The sequence below is a fragment of the Maniola jurtina genome, chromosome 9 (genome assembly GCF_905333055.1).
Source record: "Maniola jurtina chromosome 9, ilManJurt1.1, whole genome shotgun sequence".
Classification (NCBI taxonomy): Eukaryota; Metazoa; Arthropoda; class Insecta; order Lepidoptera; family Nymphalidae; genus Maniola; species Maniola jurtina.
The window spans coordinates 8,702,419-8,718,834 of record NC_060037.1 but is presented as its reverse complement, the minus strand read 5'-3'; the positions used below and the strand labels follow the sequence as shown (position 1 = coordinate 8,718,834).

The 16,416-nt window shown below is 36.4% G+C and overlaps 1 protein-coding gene across 1 annotated transcript; it reads left to right on the top strand.

Annotated features, from left to right (window-relative positions):
- Positions 1 to 2,782: 2,782 nt before the first annotated feature.
- Positions 2,783 to 11,858, top strand: LOC123868177 (sodium-coupled monocarboxylate transporter 2-like). The gene is made up of 11 exons (XM_045910582.1): positions 2,783 to 3,094; positions 4,328 to 4,452; positions 4,794 to 4,946; positions 5,300 to 5,519; positions 6,044 to 6,314; positions 6,602 to 6,690; positions 6,767 to 6,875; positions 7,396 to 7,557; positions 8,375 to 8,470; positions 9,195 to 9,277; positions 11,540 to 11,858. Exons 1-11 carry the CDS (start codon positions 2,895 to 2,897, stop codon positions 11,835 to 11,837), a joined length of 1,806 nt encoding a protein of 601 aa, XP_045766538.1. The 5' UTR covers positions 2,783 to 2,894; the 3' UTR covers positions 11,838 to 11,858.
- Positions 11,859 to 16,416: the final 4,558 nt, after the last annotated feature.

Genomic DNA, 16,416 nt, shown 5'->3' with positions numbered 1-16,416 from the left:
AATTACTAGGGCCCCTGATCAACATAACGAATTTCATGAGGATTATCTTTTTAAATAGTCACTGCCAGAACGAAACGCCCGAAGTAACCAATTCATCTCTTCCCATATCCGGCTATCGTCATTTTATCATTCGCCCGGGGCTGTAACAGCTCCCAAGATTATTTTAAGCTTCAACCCTTAACGTTTGATTAAACTGTCATCCCCTACGTTCGCACTAACCCTTGCGGGGAAAAAAACGATTGTATCAAGCAATAAAAGTAAAATGATGTAAAACGAATTAAACCTTTTTTTACGACGGTAGGTACCTAAGCGGTGTCTCTCTAAGGAAATGAATTCGCAACGAATATATCTGCAGAAGAATCAAAGGAACCGATATTGCCCAGAGGATTAGCTGAAGTGGCCAATGGGCAGCCATCCGTGCAGCCATAAAATCAAACCAAATCAAACAAATCAAACCAAATCAAATCAAATCATTTTATTTGCTCAAATGCAGGTTAAAATAGTAATTACAATTCATAAGTTATTAATTGACAACAACTTAGGTAAAGAGCGTTTACAGTAGTAAAGTCATAAGTTAATAATAATGTAAGCTACTTAGGTGAGTAAAACTTACAGGTGTAATTGCGGTAAATTCTAGAATGAAGACGTACCGGTAGCTGCATGTGGGATACCTTCCAGCTCGCTAGGTCTGAATGAATGTGGTGCTAAGTGAGTAGATGAGGATGGTGGAGGATCGTGTGTGGTAGCGCGCTTTCCAAAAAGCACATATTCGTAGGCATCCAACAAGCTGATGGATGGATCTAAGCACAAGAAAAGTATGTGGTCCAAAAAGGTCAATTTTAAGAATCATACTCTACATAAAAATTTTTGATGATCGCTGGGATATTCTATAAATTCTCTCTTATGCCTGTCTTTGCTACATAGGCATTATTTTAACAGAGTAAATGATTTAGAAAAGAGTAATACCGAGGCATAGGTCTTTCTGGACTCTTAATGACGCATAGGGGTTCTCTAAAGAATTCACATGATTTATAACAACCACTAACACCCGAATCCATTTGCAATTCGGGTCCCACAACTATTACAAAATAAAAGGAATTCCTCGTACAAAAGGGAAACCTGGGGAAAAGGAATAAAAAATATAATAATTCAAAATGGCGTCTGGCCACTTAATAACTGGCTGACACCATTGGGAAATATAATTTAATTTTTCTCCGTGTCTATCCCTTTCCCTCTGTGGGAAGTTTATAAGCTCCATCCTTGTCTTGCATTTTCTCAACTGAGCCATCCCGCCTACTTCCTGAAGCTTCCGTTGTTTGGGTGCAGGGCTGTCATCTGCAAGACTTTAGATGTGCGCTACTGACCGATTTCGGAACATCCGATTCTGTACCAAAAAAAAAATTAAGGCGAATTTTTGGCATCGCTTTGCATTTTCAAACAAATTAGGTCTGTTTTAAAGGTTTTTTTTAAAGATTTTCACCTCGTTTATAATATCTGGCTTACCTATTGATCAGTACAGGACCGCTGCATGTACCTACCTACCTCCGGTAGGCAAGGTTATCTACACCAAGAACACAAGAAGGTATTTTTTCAGAAACAGACTTTCACACCTAAAAATAATATAACTATGCGAAAGTATGTATGAAAGTAATCTGTCTGTTTGATAGCTTTTCTCAGGCTAGCTGTTTAACTGATTTTGATGATGAATGAGGTGGTTTACCAAATCCTTCCGCATTTTTATGTTGGTACTTAATTATGTTTTACCGTGATCGCTCAAACTATCTGATAAATGATAACTCGATGGCAGCCCTGGATAGGTTGCTCTCTGTCACCCAGTGTTCTGGACAAGAAATATTTGTGATATTTTGTATTAGATGATTTGTGTACAGAAATGTACGTTCGGGTTACGGTGGTTCATTGAATTATGGCCTTTAAATCATGTGGTATAGATATTATTGTGGCGTGTACATTTTATGTGGGGTCGACTGTACGTACCTACCTATGAGGGGGAATTTATCGCGCTATTAGACTCGTATAGGTGCTGGGAAAAGGAATAAAATTATAACAAATTACTTTTTGTTTGGTGGGAGGCTTCGGTCGTGGCTAGGTGACTACGTGTCCTACCATGCTGTCTTGCTGATAGATGGTAGGTAGCCTATGTAAGTTTTTGCCCTATCTAAGGAATGTAATTTTACAAGGACAGGATTAATAAACTGTACGTGCCAAGTTGAGAAGAACCTCTTCCGTTTTTAAAAAAATATTTATCTAATTAAATTTATTATACTTTAACAAATTGTCCAAATAATACGCCATCTATTGTATAGCGCCACAACTTCTTAACCAGAGATGTAGAAACGCAATTCAAAACCTAGCCGTAGCTGTGAAACTTCGGCATAGTTTTAGATGTTGATACAAGATGGCTCTGTCAAAAATAAATGGAAAAAATAAAATGAAATATTATTATGGTTTGTTTATTATTTTATTTTTCTTTGCGTAGCCTTTCATTTTAAATATAAAAGAGTAAGTATCAAAAAAACCTAATAAATAACCCGAAACATAATAGGATTGTTACTAAATTCGTTAGTAAAATTATTTATTTATTAGTAGCGAGGTAGATAAAAAAAGACAGTTTAGAAAAGCAATTATTACCTGACGATTTATTACCTAATTCGATGGCAATTAACCTATAATAAAATAGAAGAAAATAAATCCATTGTTTGCCAAAAGATTCAGAATAAATCCATCTTTATCATTATCTTATTGTTCAGAGCATTGTCTTGATAATATGAAATTATTCACACGCGGACGCATGACAAAAGCACACATTAACAGTTACCTTTAGCAACGTTATTAAATTTTTAACTTTAATTATTTATTAAAGAAAAACAACAAAAATGAGGAATACCACAATTCCACTGTCTCCAATTTATTTTAATGTGGCTGAATATTGCTTATTCGGAATCAATTTGGGTGTTGTTATTGGAATTATCTTGTATTTTCTGTTTGTGAATAATAAATACAATACAGTGGCTGGATTTCTGTTTGGTGGTAAAAACATGTCTGTCGTATCAATTTCTTTGGCTTTGGTAGCTAGGTGAGTTCGTTTTCTATAATATTTTACATTTTTATTCATCAATTATTAATTAAATAAGAATATGATGTTCATAGTTATTGCTTTCACAAAAATACTTATAATAGCTCGTTCACACAGGCTGCGTTAGCGTTGCGTAAGCGTCGACGTAGCGCGTACCATTGCGTTGTAATGTATGGAACCGTATGAAACATGGCACACCGCTTGCGTAAAGCGTGGACGTATGCATAACCCGGTGTGTTAGGGATTTACGCGCGTCACTACGCACGTGTCATGTGTACGTGCTTGGTGTGAATCGGCATTAATGCTTACTAGACAAAATATTATGGCTATTGATACAATATACTTAGTTTATATTTTCTCTATTTTATATACTTGTTGCATGTCTACATTTTATGTAGAGAGTAGGTAGGTTTCTAATCGATATATTACAGAATATTAGCGTAAATAAATCGCTCTAGCAATGCGCAGTCTTAATTATTTTTAAATCTAGGTACACAGCATAATATGACTAAATTACAACGAATCTTTGAAAAGAGCAATCGCCGAGTTTCTTTTTGGTAAATCACAGTTTTCTCTGTATGAAAGGAATTTCGAACCAGTGGTAAATAAAAAAAGGACATTCATAAAAGCAAGTCCTGCGCTAGTTTTGAGAGTCTCTTGATATAAAGCCCTGACAACATTGTCTTTGCCTACAATAGTTATTTAGACGGCTCCAGGCGTTCGCGCGCAGTAGCGCCGTTGGGTTTTAGCGATTCTCGACTGGCGAGTCCCACATAACCCTTCCTGTCTCTCGGGAAGGATGCGTAAAGGTATTTTCCAACGCCAAAGAAAAACAAGGTCCATATTGCTTTTAACATTTAGTGGGCTCTACACTCGCGGCGCGAACGGCAGCGAAAGCTCGCGACAACTTCGGATCACGAGTGTAGCGTTCACGCCTTTGCGTTTGCGCTTCGCGCCTTCCCCGAACAGTGTTGGTTTTTGGTCCGCGACAAAGGGTTTGCGGCGCGAACGTGAAAACACGTCAACGTCACGAACAAGACTTGCGAGTGTGGAGGGACACAGTTCACGCGTGGATCCCGGCATACATTCACGGCGCGACTTCGCGTGCGAGTGTAGAGCCGGCTTTACAAATAATTCACAAACAAAAATAACCATAGGGCTGCCAAAATTAATTTTATTAGCTTAATTTTTGGAGCACTGTAGTAAAATTTATATTGTTTGTTTTTTTTTCAGTCACCTAACAAGCATAACGTTACTCGGTGTGCCAGTTGAGATATATCTTCGAGGCACTCAGTATTGGGCATCAGCGCTGTCGCTTATCATTGTCACTTTCTTAACAGCTGTGATTTATTTGCCTGGTAAATATTTGGATGATGTCTCACTTTTATTTGTATAATAACACAGTTTAACTTGTCTTTTCACGTAATAGAAATTGGATTACTTTCGAACGTAATACCTAATATTCGTAATTTTTAGTCGTGATAAATAATTTGCAAAACAAAGAGTATGGATTTCCAAAGAAATTAAACTATGTATAAGTGGACTTTATGTATGAGCCCTTTGCGTTTAACTTTGTTAAATTGTTGTTGGCATTTGCTTATAGGCTTCCGATATAGTATCATTAATGTGGAATGTTGGAATATATGCTCGGCATTTTAATTTCATGTTAATTTTTTTCATACAATTTAATTTCTTTCAGTTTTCCACAGACTGCAGCTGTCATCTAGTTTCGAATATTTAGAAATAAGATTTTCTACACACACACGAACAATTGCGGCAGTTTTGTTTGTGGTTAGCAAGCTGATGCTGTTGCCAATTGTGCCTTATGTACCACTCATGGCATTTAGATTAGGTAAGGTCAAAACATTAAAGACCTATTGACTAGTCCTAATACGAATACCTACATATCTCATTTTGTCTATTTTCCATGTAAAATTTAAGTTCCTACATCTACAAAAGTGGGCGATAGTTAAAAGATATAAAACTATTTTCTTATTGCCCTTTATCATAATAATATTATAGTTTGATATAAAATCGGGAACCACTTTTTACCGTCTAAAATCTGTTCGGCCGTTGTGGGATGAAAATCAGTTTCAGACAAAAGCGATTGCTTGATTGAGCTCTATTAAAAGTGAACAACAAACACCTTTGATCTTAAACAACCTTTTTTCTTATTATAGTTATAAAACTATGTCTTATTTTCAGTAACAAATCCTCAAGCAAGTCGTATCACAGCAGTGATATGCGTTGCTTGCTCCACTTTTATTGCCGTTGGTGGCTTACGAGCTATAGTCGGGATTGGCATAGTGACGACTTTCCTGGCTTTTGCTGGCACTGCTCTACCGAGTGGTCTAGCTCTATTGCCATTGGGCTTCAAACAAATGTGGGAGATTGCTAGTCATGGCAGTAGATTGGTTATTTATGAGTAAGTTTATTGAAATATTTGCCATTTATATCTCTCCACATATTTAGAGTATGTAAAACAAAGTTGACTGCACTCTTTTATAGGTTTTTCGTGCACTTTCCCTTTTTGTTTCCCATTGCATAGCGTGAAAAACCAAGTGCGAGTTGGACTCGCGCACCGAGGGTTCCATACTCAGGTGTTTTTTTCGACATTTAGCACAATAAATCAAAAACTATTATGCATAAAAATAAATAAAAATCTGTTTTAGAATGTACAGTTATCTCACTAGGAATATTAAAACACATTTTAATTCCTGTACTTGTGCTATAGACCAACCTATCTAGCACAAATTTCATGATACTAGGTCAACGGGAAGTACCCTATAGGTTTCTTGACAGACACGACGGACGGACGGATAGACAGACAGACTGACAGACGGATGACAAAGTGATCCTATAAGGGTTCTGTTTTTCCTTTTGAGGTACGGAACCCTAAAAAAAATTCAACCTTTGACTGCTGCTAGAACTTTTAACTTTTAATTACAGCCCAGATCCTGAACTTGCTCACCACACCTCATTTTTCGTAGTAACATTGGCTTTAAGCACAAATTGGCTTTGGAAAATAGCTCTCAGTCAGTCTTCTCTACAAAAACTCTTAGCCGTGCCCACAATCAGCAAAGCCAGAATATGTTTGGCGATCTCCTGCGTTGGGATAATACTCATGAAGTTATTATCATGTTTCCTCGGACTGGTGTTGTATGCCTGGTTTGCTGGCTGCGACCCGTTGCTGACTGGACAGATAAAGAAACATGAACAAGTAAATGCTTTATAATTTTTTACCTTAGTAGGATGTATTTACTTTAGCTTATCACAAGTTATATCATGAGATTATGACATCATGACAAATCTAATATGGTAAATAGTATGGTGGTGACTTCATTCGTCAAAAAAAATATTGAGATTTTATCGAACTAAAGTTTGTAGAGTGAATGGTATCGTATTTTAAAATTATGTAGAGGCGAATAACAAAGAGACCTACCAATCCATAACTACCTAATCTTTACTTTTGCAAGTTTAATTTTAGGAAAACTATTTTTTTTCCAGTTGGTACCTCATTTTCTTAATAATTTATCAACCATGTTTCCAGGGATCTGTGGTATCTTTATAATTTCAATCTTTAGTGCGACTACGGGGTATGTAAATGAATCTAATACACAGTTTAATGACACTCATAGCGTGTGTTTATTTATGATTGTGATGTTGTTACAGCTGTATTGCGTCTATCATAAATTCAATATCAGGAGTTGTGTTTGAAGAATTTATTAGACCATGGATGCCTCAGAGTACAAATGAATTGGCGTGCTGCAAAATTATGAAGGTGAACTGACTAACTTTTTTTGATTTCATATGCGAGTTTAGACTTATCAGCTGTTGATATAACAGCTAGCAGGATAAGCTTTATCCAAAACAGAGTTTAACTTTTTTTTTAAGTCTTAGCCGTGCTAATCATAACTAATACTCTCCTTTCCCCTCCAACTTAGCGTAAAGCTAGGAGTGGGTACAACACTAGTGCAACGAGTGTGGTTTAACCGCCGACCTATTGGAATTCAGTCCGCTCCTCAACCGTTGAGCTATCGAGGCTCTAAAAAACTAAAACTTTGGCTTAGAATTTAACCTTGACACTAGCTTCTCCTTTTAACAAAGGTTGCCTGGTAGAGATTGCTCTAAGCATAAGGCCGCCTTTGCACACAATTGTTTTTTCTGTTTTCTTCTTTCTGTGTTGTGTTCCTTTAAATGTGTTTTTGTGTGCAATAAAGACTTCTATCTATCTATCTATCTTGACTTTGATTTCTTGGTATAAGAACTAACTAATGCGAAGTTAATACATTTTTTTGCAGCTGTTATGCTTATTGGTGGGATTATATTGCGCCTCTGTGATATGGATAGCGAACGAACTGGACCGCCTCCAACACGTAGCTTCAGGCGTCACGGGTGTAACAGCGGGCACTCTCCTCGGCCTTTTCACTTTGGGTATCGTTTTCTCAAGAGCAAATTGTTCTGTGAGTACCTAGATACATTAAAAAAAAATTTCGTTGATTGACAACCCTAAAAATATTTTGCAATTAATAGAATGAATGCCATCTAGTATGAAAATAATGAACAACTTAGTAAGCTATGTCGACATGAACCAAGACGTTCAGCTTCATTTTACATTTTGCAACGTAGTATGATACTTTTGTTATAGATGGCGCTGATGTAAAAAATCATTATAATTAAACATGAAAGTTGAAAACTTTGGCGATCTATTGATGGTTTTGTTTAAAAAAACATATTTTAAAGTAATAAAATATAGGTTTTGCTAAGTTTAATTTCTATTTATTATGATCTGACATTTGGCCGATTTTTTCAATTAAGTACTTTTACCTACCATATTTATTTACTGCATAATTATTTTTATTACAAAAGTCGGCCAAGTGCGAGTCGGACTCGTACTCGAAAGGTAATGAACAGAAATAACACTTTTTAATTTGAATGACGGTGATTTTGAAATTTTGATTAATTAATTATTGTTATATCAACTTAAATGGCAATAGAAATACACACAAAAAAAAACACACTATGATTTCAACTTTCTACGGTCTTCCTAATTCCACTACGGTTCGTGAGATACAGCCCGCTGACAGACAGATAGATAGATGAACGGACATGGGAGGCTAATAAGGTCCTGTTGGCACCGTACAAAGGGCGTCAAATGTTCATGACGTCACATTTCACTATTTCATTGACGTTTTGACGTTTGATATAGAGTTGCAGATCTGATTACTAGGCAATATCCCTATGTATTACACAGAATACGTAATTAACTTGCATTTACAGGGAGCGTTGAGCGGTTGCATACTGAGCCTACTACTCTGTGGCTGGCTGCTCATCGGTGCCGAGAACGCTTTAGCAACAGGGGCGTTGACCTTTCAGGTAGGGAAACCATAATATCACTGATAGTACTGAAATTTATTAATTCTACTAGAGCTTCTCCCAGAATAACTTGCTACTTTTGAATTCGTCGGTAGATTTGTAAAATTATTGCAGAAAAAAAGTGTAAGTATTCATTTTATACAGAAAGGAAGAAAGATAAAAAAAATCTTTATTAAGGCAATACATTATAATATTATTATAAGTACAGTAAGTACAACATCAATCAATCTATAAGTACATAGTATGGGTATTTTACTTACAATGGATAATTAAAATATTATAATAGTATAGATCATGTTGCTGAACTAGATATTATGACTGAAATCTATAATAAGTATACCTAATTAGAATAAAAGTATACATATTTAGAATATTACAGTCGGAGGAAGCTGTATAGGAGATATTTTAGAATGAGGTGCCAATGTGGAGTCACAAACAATAGGTATGAAAAGTAGACGACTCATGCGGCAAATTTTTTTGGGGGGAAAAGATGTTACTATAGAACTCTAGTATACATAATATATTCGATAATAAATTAAATATTATTTACTTTTTAGTGTTGGTGGTCATTGAAATCGATTTTTTTTAAATTTTACATTTTATGTTGAACCACACTGTGCACCCACTAGAGCGGCAGGATGGAACGTTTCGTTAGGCGCGGAAGTTTTATCCCCTCTGGTCCTACTCAGTTGGAGCACTTAAAATATGGAGTCCCTACTTTCAGGGCAAGCCGCTTGTCACCACGGGATGCGGCAAAGCGAACTTTACTCATTTGGTGAACGTGACAACAATCCTTTCTAACGCTGCGTGAGTATTATTTTTTGGCCAAAAATATGCGATTGCGTACGAAAAAAAATTTTTACAGAAGTGAAAAATTCGATGAAAGCTGTTGAAGCTTATTGTAATTGTACCACTTTGTAGATCACGAACTTTGGACTCAGTTTTAGCACAGTTTTAGCACTTTTAGTCCGTTTTGCTTGGAAATGAGTTAGCATTCAGTGTTTGAAATCATGAAAGGTCATTGGGCACCGTAGCATGGAGAGTGGAAACTATACCCACGCTGTACTTATAGAAATAAAATTAAGTGGAATAAACTGATGAATGCCTCTAGTGTATGATAGTATGGGTCGCATTAATGTGGGTACCTACTGTCTGTACGAAAGAAAAATGTATTTTCCAAGTATACAATTTCAGTGCAATGTTGGGCTGTTTTGCTTGGAATTGAGTTCAGATTTATATTCAGTGGGCCAATGGATTAAAGAAAAAAAATCAATTAGAATTGTAATTAGACCCTTTGCCCCACCATCACTTATTTCATAAGCCAACTTGTTGCTCTTATGATAGGTAGGTATGTCAAGACTCAAGACTCTACCATTGTATTGGTCAGCAAAGCAGATTCTACTGATAATAGTCACCATGAAACGACTATACCTATCTATACAAGTAGCCAATATAGAAAGAAAGAAAGAAAGAAAGAAAATGTATTTATTTGTTGTTGGTGTCACAGATAAAAGCAAAGTATACAAATATACATTTTCATCTGTGGCACCACCCTAAATGGGTGTACACTGTACAGCTCAGCATTATGTCCTGCATCATATGCAGGACGCTGATTTTCAGCTGTGACCCGGGTGACGCCACAGTCACAACAGTAAATTAAAAAATAATTTAAAATAATTTTAACCACAATATGTGTAGTATGCGTGTATGCGTGTATACACATAAATATATTAAAAATTATTAATATAAAGTGTCACATATAAATCGGCGCCAAAGTTTACGAGAGAGCAATCAAAATACACAGCAGCCTATCTCCTCATCCAAATATAAGCACACACAAACTGATTAGGTACGGTTATGATTGCTGCGATGTTCGCGCTAAAGAGCCCCGGTCAAAGTTTTAATCTTAGTTCGCTAACTCTTGTGATATCGACTTGAGCTCAGTTTTATTTGCCCCTTATTAAAACTTTTCCCATATTACTATTACTGGATTCTCGCATTTTTATGAGTTTTTCTAGTTTCTCTTCGGTCTTCCTTGTCACGGAGTAAAGGCTTGAGCGAACAATAAGCGATGACAATGACATGACAAACATTTGTCCAAACGCAGCTCCTAAAAGTAGGCAGATAATAATAATTGTCATGCAAAGAATTGTGTGGAATTCATATTGCGTCACGTGAATTTTCAATCTGAACCGTATGCATAGGACAGTGTTGTCGTTGAAATAAGCAATCTTTGTCAGCAATTGTTAATTTGTCAAGGTTGGTAAAAACTGGGTTTCAAAAGAATAAAACATTCAGATTTTACATCTAACCAACGTTGATAGAAATCGAGAGTCAAAACACAATAACGTCAGAGAAAGTTGACCTAAATTCCTTAGTTTAAAGTCAAAAATTCATCACTACCGGTTTTAACTTGACAAGATTTCCGCATGGAGCGCTGCAATCACGCATCGCTGCAGCCGCGCAGTGTCTGTCCAAGCCTTTAATCGCTTCGTCTGTCGTCTGCTACTCTTTACTTTTAGTGGAGAACTATTTTATGCTAAGTATAGAGAGTTAATGAAAGTTACCAGTTTAATTTGTAGATTTATGGCTTTTGCAATTTTGTCGGTTCATGCGCAATTGTATGCGATCACAAAAAGACCTAGACAGGAGTGATGATATACCTACAGAGTGTTACCAGGTCGCTAGCAAAAACCTAGCGAATGCCAATAACCAATTACCTTATCTTTTAGTTTTAGTGATTTAGTATTTCTCAATCCCGCATTGTAGAGCGTGCAAAACTCAGGTAAATGCCAATCTACGACGCGTCATTGACTTCGAGTGACCTATTTACGGAACGTTCGTTGACCTCTAGCGTCAGTCAGATGTTTTATTTGCTATATTGTGAACTTTTAAAAAATGCAGGATTCTTTCAAAAAAATTTCGTTGTTTTTTTTTTGGTATCTTATCAGTAATCATCGTTCTTGCTAGCGTTTTGGTTACACCCTGCATGTAGTTAGTCAAATTTAGTTAAATATGTACAAACGAATTAGCATTGTTATGCACCAAGCAAAAATTTTACTTTTTCAGCTCCCAACTGCCTGTGAAGCCCTTACAATCTCTCTTCCGAATCTCCTTCACATACTGTCCATTCGCTGGAGCGGTTGCTGTGCTCATCATAGGAGTCCCCATGAGCTACCTCACAGGAAAGTCGAAGACAGATTCCATGAACCCAGATGTCTTCTGTCCTCTCACCCAGAGTTTCCTGCACAAGTTACCAGCAAGAAGTCGGTCCGCTTCTTCTGAATTTAGAACTCCTAACACCCAAGAAGTGTACATGGCACTCGATGAAGCTCTGAAACATTTGAAAGAAGTTATTGATCGGTAAAATAAAGAGACTGAGATTTTGTATCGATTTTTTTATTTATTGATTTACGGTTCATCATTAATCTATCTGTGATCTGTCGATTAATGATTTACCAAAGTTGTTATTTGTAGTAAAGTAATTCATCGATAGATTACAGATAGAATGATTACTTGAGTGAATGAAAATGCTTTTATTGTACCTACACGAATAATAATTAATTATAACAGAAAAACACACACAATGCAAGTTGGTACAATTTGATTAATTAATTGGTTATTGAAAAAATAATGATTGGTTTTTTATTTTGGCCATAAGCTTGGCCTTGGCCCAATCAATTTTCTGTTCAACTGCGAAGAAGAGTCTAGCTCCAGTCTCAAACTCTGAACATACTGAAAACATTCTTACTATGTTTTATTTTTGTCTCTGAAATTAAAAGAGTTCCTACGGGATTACTAAAAAACTTCAAGTCGTGGATGTCATCTACTTATTAAAAACAGCAAATACCATTTCTATTTCCTTATTTTGAATTCTGTGGTTATTACCCATTAGCTGTTGTTTAACAAATGTTCCGGAAATTCTTAACAGAATATGCTAATAAAGCACCATTACCATCATTGACTTCCAAATCCGTAAATACCGGCTCTAAATAATGAATGTCATTTAACAATTCAATGCCTCCAGCAAATTTCACAGTCATCTTCCATTATTCATGCGACGTAACGATGATGTATGACGTGTCATTAAGTCTCTTACCTGATCCGAATTCGTGGCGTCATAAACATTTTCATTCGTCATTTTTCGCCTCATTCATCTCTGGTTAATCTCCATAAGTAAAATTGATGGATCGCGCTAATATAAGTCTTTACCGTGTTTATATTATTATTATCACTAGCCAAACCTTCTAGCTGTGGCAGACAATATAATTATCACAGGGAAATAAATAATTCCCTAATTCCCAATTCTCAATTTCTAATCCATACTAATATTATAAATGCGAAAGTGTGTCTGTCTGTCTATCTGTCTGTCTGCTACCTTTTCACGGCCCAACATTTTAACCGATTCTGATGTAATTCGGTACAGAGTTAGCTTATATCCCGGGGACGGACATAGGCTACTTTTTATACCGGAAAATCAAAGAGTTTCCCCGGGATTCCTAAAGACCCATCCGCTCAACCGATTTGTATGAAATTTGGTACCGAAGTAGCTTGCGTCCATGTTACTGACATAGACAACTTTTTATCCCGGAAAACCAAACAGTTCCCACGGGCTCTTCAAAAACCTACATCCACGCGGACGAAGTCGCGGGCATCCTCTAGTTTATTATATATTCTTATTTTGAGTTTCTTGAAGAGTCAGAAGCTTGAGAGAGCAGGAGATTATTTATTGCTAGACGACGCCTACGACTTCGTCCACGTAGAATTAACTTTTTCAAAAATTTCGTGGGAATTCCTTGCTTTTCCGGGATGTAAAGTAGCCTGTGTCCATCCCCGGGATGTCAGCTTACTCTGTCCCCATATAAATCGGTTTAACGGATGGGTCTTTGAGAATACCGCGGGAAATCTTTGCTTTTCCGGGATATAAAGTAGCTTATGTCCGTCCCCAGGATGTAAGCTAACTTTGTACCAAAGATCAAAATCGGTTAAACTATTGGGCTTGGAAAAGCTAGTACACAAACAGACAGACAGACAGACACACTTTCGCATTTATAATATTAGTATGGATATAGATACCTTCAGTTCTTAAAAAGGAAATTATTTTAATTTGTAATTTGTAATCATAGTTAAATATTATTTTCGAAGGTTTTTGAGACTTTCTTCAGGACAGCTTGAGAGTGTAGGAAATTATAAAACCATTTTCATCAAACATTTTCATGCACCCCGAAAAAGCTTAGTAACGATTTTATGCCGTTTGTATAAAAACACAAAGGCAGAGGTTTTTGCTCCAGACATGTCTGATAAACAAAGGAAAAACATCTGCGAGTGCGTGCTAGGTTTTAGGTACGCTACATTAATTCCTAGACCGCAAGCCTACTGTCTCGAGCACTTACAATACAATCAAAAAGTCTTATGAACCTGTGTAAACGTATCAAAAACACAGCTTTAATTTTTAAGAAATAGAGTTTATAATGCCCTTTATTTTTGTACAGAGAGGTTTAGCGACTTTATCAGGAAGAGCTTGGTTTTTGCCTGGGATAAGGGGAGGTTACCGATCGTAAAGGAAAACGTATGTTGCGGTAATGACGAGAAAAATCGGTGCTGTTTCTTTTACTGAGCCTTGATTTATGTTACTTGAGTAAAAGAGTTATGTGGAAGGAATGTACTAGATAAGTAAATTTCGTACAAAGCATGGTGGAAACTGACTGTTTAGTTTTTTAATTACTCAAAATTTAAAAAACCCCCGCCACAAAAACCTCTATAAGAAAACTAGAAAAGAGCTGATAACTTTCAAACGGCTGAACCGATTTTCTTCGATTATAGCTAAGAACACTCTCGATGAAGCCACCTTTCAAACAAAAAAAAAACTAAATTACAATCGGTTCATTTATTTATTTATTTATTTATTTATTAGGACACCAGAAAGTTATAATATTAATACATTCTTAAATCTATACATACACACACATAATTAAATATCTAACTTATTAATTAGGTGTCACAACTTGTGCCAAAAGAAATAAAAAATATTTTAAGCTCCTAAACATTCGTTTAGGAGCTACGATGCCACAGACAGATACACAGATACACACGTCAAACTTATAACACCCCTCTTTTTGGGTCGGGAGTTAAAAATAAGTATGTACCTGCCTACTTAGTTTGAAGAATCGATAAACGCCCTTCCCTTTGACGACCTCCTTGGCGTAGTGGTAAGCGCTATGCTCTTATTAGTGGAAGATCACGGGTTCGATTTCCGGCAGGGGTTTGGTTTATAACTGCTTAATTTCTGGTCTGGTCTGGTGAAAGGCTTCGGTCGTGGCTAGTTACTGTTACTACCCTACCGGCAAAGCCGTGTCGCCAAGCGATTTAGCGTTCAGGTACGATGCCGTGTAGAAATCAAAGGGGTAAGGTAAGTATGGGTTTAATAAAAACTGCCATACCCCTTCCAGGTTAGCTCGCTTCCATCTTAGACTGCATCATCACTTAATAGATTGCAGACAAGGGCTAACTTGTATCTGAATAAAAAAAAGCATCGGAAAGCTCACAGTAGGCAGGTATACGTAAGATCACTTTCCCAAACCTTCGCAGTCTGCGAAAGACTGCGAAGGTTTGGGAAAGTCCCTAAGTACAAGAGATCAATGTCCACCTGTGGTCATCTATAGGTTGACAATACGACTATGATGTTCCTGCGTACTAAGCACTTAGATTTGTGGTTACTACACACAGTTCAAGTGATAAAAGCTGTTTTCACCTTATTGGAAATCTCAGAAATGCAAGTGCATTCCGTAATGCACTGCATTGCTGAATCTGTGACCGTGAGAATGCTACGATAGAATACTTGGAGCTATTCTTAGCAGACATTTGCTCAATTATTTGCTTTGGATGAGAACTATTTCTTCCTGAGTAGGTATAATCACAATATTATTGACCTGACCTGTGACAGCCCTTGTGCTGCTAATAATAAGCCACATTCAGAAACTATCCATTTAAATAGTCACAAAAAAATTAAAAAATACATTAAAATTGGTAAATTAATTAAAAAAACGAAAAAATTAATAAAATTTCAGAAATTATGTAATAAAAACATTAGGCTTAGAAAAGAACGTTCAGATTTATTAAATAAGCTCAATACATATTGTTCCTCACTGCAAGAGATGAGAGTTCAATATGAAACTGACGTTCGGAGTCTTAATGAGGAGATTCTAAAACTGGAAAACTCCTTGAAAACAGTTACTTCCCAGTACGAGCTGTCACAGAAACAGGTCGGTGAGCATATACTGGCCGCTGATGAGCTGTTAGCCTTAAGTAATTATAATATAGATCGTCTTGACTCCCTGATTCATAGATGTGAGTGCTCAAATAAGGTTCCGGACGAAATGCCAGTGGACAGTCAGTGTATAGGACAACAAAAAGGCTGTGAAAACAATGGTTCCTCGTTACATTGCCCTCAGCGGAAAACATTTGTTGTTTCAGATGGATTGGGAAAAGACTTTGGTCATTTAATAAGTAATAAATTACATCAAACAGTGATCAACATATGTAACCCAGGGGCACCATATGAATATATAATTGAAAATGTAAAAGGCTGCTGTTTAGATAAATATAGTACAGTTGTCTTGTTGATAGGTGACAGCATGCAAATAACAAAAAAACAAATTTTGAGAAGTTTTGCATACCTATTGGACCTACAAGAAAATACGGGTTGTAAATTCATATTGTGCACTTTTCCTTACTCTTGCACTTTAACCCCAGCACAAAATAGGTATGTCTATAAACTCAACATGCTTATTAATAATTTAAGTTTTGGCCATAGGGATTATATTCACATAATAGACACGAATAATTTTATAAAAAAAATTTCACTGACAAAGGATACAATGTACTTGCCCCTTAGTTATAAGAAACAAATAGCTACCTTGGTAGCTTGTAATATACAAGACACAGCT